The sequence below is a fragment of the Crassostrea angulata genome, chromosome 6 (genome assembly GCF_025612915.1).
Source record: "Crassostrea angulata isolate pt1a10 chromosome 6, ASM2561291v2, whole genome shotgun sequence".
In the NCBI taxonomy this organism is placed as follows: Eukaryota; Metazoa; Mollusca; class Bivalvia; order Ostreida; family Ostreidae; genus Magallana; species Magallana angulata.
Window position 1 is genome coordinate 43,662,237 of NC_069116.1, and position 6,032 is coordinate 43,668,268.

General features: G+C 35.7%; 1 protein-coding gene across 2 annotated transcripts; it reads right to left on the bottom strand.

Moving 5' to 3' along the window:
• Window positions 1-348: 348 nt before the first annotated feature.
• Window positions 349-5,366, bottom strand: LOC128187203 (sodium/nucleoside cotransporter 2-like). 2 transcript variants are annotated; one of them, XM_052857474.1, is made up of 11 exons: window positions 5,185-5,366; window positions 4,493-4,796; window positions 3,545-3,686; window positions 2,929-3,120; window positions 2,613-2,774; window positions 2,217-2,342; window positions 1,966-2,099; window positions 1,522-1,693; window positions 1,019-1,177; window positions 696-876; window positions 349-604 (listed from the first exon to the last, which is right to left on the bottom strand). In XM_052857474.1, the coding sequence occupies exons 1-11, from the start codon at window positions 5,234-5,236 to the stop codon at window positions 507-509; spliced, it is 1,722 nt and encodes a 573-aa protein (XP_052713434.1). In that variant the 5' UTR covers window positions 5,237-5,366; the 3' UTR covers window positions 349-506. The 2 variants fall into 2 exon arrangements, with proteins under 2 accessions (XP_052713434.1, XP_052713435.1); XM_052857475.1 differs by lacking the exon at window positions 5,185-5,366 and having other exon boundaries at window positions 4,497-4,605.
• Between the last annotated feature and the right edge of the window lie 666 nt (window positions 5,367-6,032).

Sequence of the window (6,032 nt, forward strand, 5' to 3'; positions counted from 1 at the left end):
AGCTTGAAAGGCATTTTGTTTATTGTCGGTCTCGTTCATAATAGGACCTTATTATGTCTTTGAGAAGGTATTAGGAACTTGCACTTGCTTACACAGGAGCTTTGTGTCCGATTAGAAACCAATAATGAAGTGTTAATACCTATATACTGAGTATATTGCAAGGAAAGGCTGGCCGTATAACCTACCGTATCGCTCGTTCAACAATTGTGCATTTGTTTGAATATATACGTGACACATTAAAAAGTAAATCTTGTGAAAAAGAAATTCATTGTTCAAAGAATATGGACTCAATCTCAACTGCTTTACAAATAAATTTTCTATCACACTAAATTAAAGAGAAATGTGCACTGTAAAAAAAATAATTTTTAATAAATTCGTAATGCTTCATACAAGTAGAATGAGTAAATTTGATTGTATTTTCTACTTAAAAGTCATATACATGTAAATATAATGCCAGAGATTAATATAAAATTCCAAATCCAGTGTATGTTATGAATCTTTATATATTACGTTGCAGTTGGAATCGTTGTAAAATTTAATGTAACATTGGATGGGGAAAATGGAGTTCGAAGAGGCTCATTTTCTGTTTCTGTGTACATCAGACCTGAAATATATGATGCAAAGTAATCATTAAATATTGTTTGATATATCTATTTTTGAAAAATATGATCTATTTAATTAATGCCGCTATTTACCTGCAAAACAAGCAGTCAAAAAACAGGCGATGCTTCCAGCAACCCATGACGTCATGACTAGTTTTGCCAAATCCTTCCGCCTCGAAGGGATTAGTGCACCGAGGCCGGATAACGTAATACCAACAGTTGTCGGGTTCGAAAACCCGCAGAGTGCATATGTTGCTATTGTTTCAGCTTTTTTCTGAGGAAAAATAGTCTTAAAGTATAAATTCTCATCTTACTGTGACTAGATCATAAAATCCAGCAAATAAGACCGCAAGGTATATTCTATTGAACTTTGGTCGATCTCATTTTTATTGTTGAATTGCAAGAACGTTCATTACCGATATTTGGTTCGCCTTGATGTATGACCCGAGTCTCTGGTAGCCTACAAACTCATTGATTACGGTTTTTAGCCCGACCACCTCTCCCACAACTCGACAATCTGACCAAGGCACACCCATCAGAAAGGTAACAGGAATCAGAGCAAAGGACAAAATCACCTAATGGAGGGAATACACGATTATTACACGATACAAGAAAACACAGGTGTAGTGTAGCGCATGTGACGAAAGATTTTAATTTCTGAAAAAATTAATTCGATACTAAGATACAATTAGTTTAAAATACAACTGTAAGTTTTTGGAATGAAACTGACGTTGCTTTAGACTTGAAATATGTTATTTTTGTGTTCTCTGTAACCGTGTTTCACTGTATGCTATATTTTTACAATTATTCGTTTCCCTGAATATGTGTGATTGAGCTTGTTTTGTACTCATTACAGCATTTTGGAAATCCAATGAAAATGGCAAGAGTATTATATTTTTTACTAGACAAAAATACTTGCATCAAGAGATAGGTCCTCTATGTCTACGAGACTTCCAAGGTAGGCAATAACGGCGTTAATGAAATGTAACAAGCTGAGGAAAGCGATCAGACTAGCCACCACCGCGAACACCACAAAGATGGCGTCCGTCGCTCCCCTAGCAGCCGCATCGATCAGGTTGGCGGTTTCTTTGCTGAAAATGTCATAAAGTAGCATTTATTTAAAATCAAAACATGATTGTTGCATTATCATGCATGATTATTGTTATATATATTGCATTAATTGATTAATCGAAGTTCTTGAATTGTAGAAACAATTCTTCAAATATTTTTAGTGTCGCTCATTAATTTCATGTTACATGCATATTTTCCCCTGTTTTCGTAATTTTGTTAAAAAGTGCATTTTCAAACCAAAACCGTAGATTTATCTAAAGAAAAAAAAGTGACAGTGAAGGGAAACAACAACCTGTCTTCTTGATGTTGCATTTTTGAAAGATCTCTCGTTTCCGGTTCTTCGACTTCCGGATAAATAATCTTAGAGACGGCTAGCCCCGCTGGCGCTGACATCAGAACTGCCGTCAGAATGTGGGCCGAGGATATCTACTGAATCAAAATCTCTCCTACATCATGCGTTCTTAAAATTTGAGATTTCATGTCGTTTGAAATATACATGTACATGTATCACAATGGCATTGTATTTAATATTTGTTAACTTACTCCGTAAACGACAAAAAGACCAAATACGTCAGCGGTGACGCTGGCAAATCCTGCCGTCATGATGGCGTGGAGTTCTGATTGCGTCATTTTCTCTAGGTATGGACGAATCGTAAAAGATGCTTCCGGCTGTTTAAATCAAGTTTTAAAAATTCAGGCATCGGTTTATAAAGATATTGCACGTTTCGGTCTTCACAATCAATGATGAACATTTGCTATCTTTGAACATTTTTTTCCTCAAACAATGCGTTTCTCTAATACGAACATATTCATGATATTGACGATTCAGTGTCTTTGGGCGATGTTTAGAGATTCAAAGAAAGCGTCTCTCTTCATGTAACTCGTTTTAAATGAATATTTGTTCATGACTGGTGGATATAAGACGACTGTGACAGGTACCTGCCCGAGGAAGATACTGGAGGCCGTACAAAGGGTCTCGGCGGCTGAGGTCCCCATGGTATAGTGCATGACCACCGCCAGCTTCTGGATCACCGCCTGCATGAGTCCACAGTGGTACAAGATGGACACGGCAGAGTTCACGAAAATCACTGTTGGCATCAGCTGTAAATGGAATACTGAATAGTTAAAGCAGTTTACTATTAAAATACTATCGTGTATTCTTATGCGAGCAAACTCTACAATATCATTTATCAAAAAGGCCTAGGGTATAGTGTTTATACTTTTTTAACAAACTTTCAAAGAAAAAAAAATCTACCTTAAAAGCAAATTCAAAATCCACGTAGTTTTCCCCGAAAACAAACTCCACACCAGCAATCACGTGACTTAAGAAGAGTTCGACTTGTTTCCCAAGGAAAGAAAAAGTCTGCTGTCCGACATTTGTACGGAGAACAAAAAGTCCGAGGAGAAACTGCAGGGCCAGACCCCATACTACGGGGCGGGGATCTATCTATAAGAAAAGGAAGTTGTTATATTTGTGTCGAAATTGTAATTCCGAAAAAATATCTCTAGAAGCAGGTAAACATGTGCACGCAACATGGCAATCCCTCTTCTATACTAGAATGTATTTTGATCATGGAAACGACAACTGCCTATTTTTTGTGATAGCAAATAATATTCACAAAATATTTCTCTTTTCTTTTATAATGTATACAAAGGAAGACTACTCCGTCTGACTTGCAACTCCTCTCTATCAAATCAGGTTAATTTCAATCATTTATTATCAAAAAAAAAGATTTTTGCAAAATTCACACATTTTGATTTTTTTCTAGTTGAAGGACGTGTTTTTTTTAAGTATCTTTAAAATGAATGTCCATTAAGAATACAATCTAATTTAACATTAGATTCGTTGATCCGCTCGCATATGGACGTACCCTTGTTTTGTGGTAGGAGATTAACCAACTGAATAGCAGCAATGCAACGATACCGGCCAGGGACACGAGATTTCCGGGAGAAGATAGATTGATGAGAATCATGGCGGCTGTTAGCACCAAGGATATCCCACTGAACACAATTCTAAAATCAAACAACGTGTACATATACATCATGTACAATTAGGATAAAATTTAGGGAGGCTGGGTGGTCAACGAATTAACCCTCAGATCTACCTTATATACACTTTTAGAGATGGTTTGCTTATCTATATATCATATATAATTAATAAAAAAAAGCATATTTTTTCATTTTTGAATTTAAATATTTTGCTATATCTTTATACAAAACTCTTCTGTTTAAGGAGATTGATAAAGTCTAAAAATAACCACAACCATCCAGCACTGTTAAGTAAATCACCCTTTTTTTATTGGAGCATTTGAGTTTGAGGTGCTATGTACAAACCTATGTTTTGATCATGAATCATTCGAATTACACATTTTTTTTATAGTCGATATAGCTCTTTGCTTGAACACAGTATAATAAGTAACACTTATAGTAATTAAATAAAGTAAGAAGCGAAGAAGAGACTTTGGTTTTGTTTTCCTAAAATTAAATTTAAAATTAGTTTATCCAAATTTAGTATGTTCAGGAAGAAAACTAATTTGAAAACATTAATTTGTTGGGCATTTGTTTTTTGTCAATACCACTATATTTCCATTAGTGTTTTGCTAAGCAACGACGAAATACTATACCTAGTGCTCACTTGAATGCAATTGTGTAAATTGGAATCAAGTAATTTGCCTGATTTAAATTTATATTTCATGACAATAATTTGGGTTGAATTGATCTCCGCAAAAATGTATATAAAGATTTGGCTACAATTTGTAACGATTTTTATAGACAAGATGCTGCCTTTTGTCAATATTCATTTGTCATTGAATACATACATACTGAGTTTTCTTGACAATGGACTGCAGCAACCTTTTAACCATGTAATGTGCATGCTTTTTGCAATTCGACTTCCAAACTTCCTCTTTACGAGCGCATAGCTCGTGCAGAAGCAGACGAATGCAGTGATGCATAGCAACGGAATGGCCTTCTGGAAGTTCATTGCCATGGCGAAAGAAAAGTAGACGAAATAGGCTAACACAGTTGCACACAGGAGCCCTCTCTTGATGGTCTGTTTAACTGTCGCAGAGTGAGGTCCCTGCTCAGAATCTGGCTGTGGTGGCTGAGGCTGATCAAGGGTTTCTGAGGAGGAAAAATTAGTCGATACAATAGCTTTGAATTTTATTTTACCACAGGCCCATATAACATTACGTATAATCAAATGCACATGCTTCTACTGCAGATACTGAATAATTCCGTTTTTAGTTAAGGAACTTGTAGTCTAATTCAATCAGAGCTGCCGTATAAATTGATTTCCTGTGATAAGCATGTGCATTATTTTTATCAATATGCATGGTAGGCTTCTTGATCTAGAAAAACCACGATTGATTTTCAAGCATATTCTTGGGCTATCCAAAATTCAAATGATTCGTGCCACAGAGTGCTTTTGCATCTGGACTCTTTGTAATGCACTGCGGTCTGATAACAGATGAACAAGTAGATGAACAAGTAGTAAATGTAGAAACCTTACCAGTAGGACTAAGTATGATGTCAGCCGACTCCATTGTTAACCCTCGTGGCATGAATATTTGGGATTTTTTGGTAGTTAAATGGTGGCTAGGCCTAGCGCCCGTGTCATCTACCTATGTAGGCATGCAGCACTGTTGTAACATTTCAAAACCACGTGGATGCCATGCTCGTAAATCCCGAGTGGCGGGATTAAGTTCTCGTTCGACCTTTTGGAGAAGTTACATGACCTACATTTTGTCTTGCATTTTCAACTTATACGAGAATTGCATAATTAGGGGATATAAAGTCGATTTTTAAAATGTATATGCTCTTCAGATTTGTTTACATATATTACTTTTTTAAAGATTATAAAAGCATATCGAGCAACACACTGGTAACTTATATGAATCAAAGTACTGAAGAACTGACGGGAGTTGATTTTGTCGATGTTTATTTATTTTAAAATCAATGATATGTTATTTTGCATGACAAGTACAGGTATGCGTAGTTTCATATTAGAATTACGCATATTTTTATAATATGAATTTTTGAACTTTTTCGACTAGAATGTCGAGAAACCTCCACATGAATCATGTTAAATAATATTTAAAGATAAAATTAATTCAATCAAACTATGCATCAGTGGTAGAAATATTTCTATATAATTGTATGGATCCAAGCAATATTGAACTCTAGTCTCGTTCAACCAAACGCTCGGCTGACACCGTAAATCTCCGACAAGGGTTTACGAAGACAGCCGAGCGTCGAGTTGAACGAGACTATGTTGAGCTCTGGCGTAGGAATACATACGACTACAAAAAATATTTAAATTGTTCGTACCATTTCTGAAAATCTGACTATTTTCAAGGT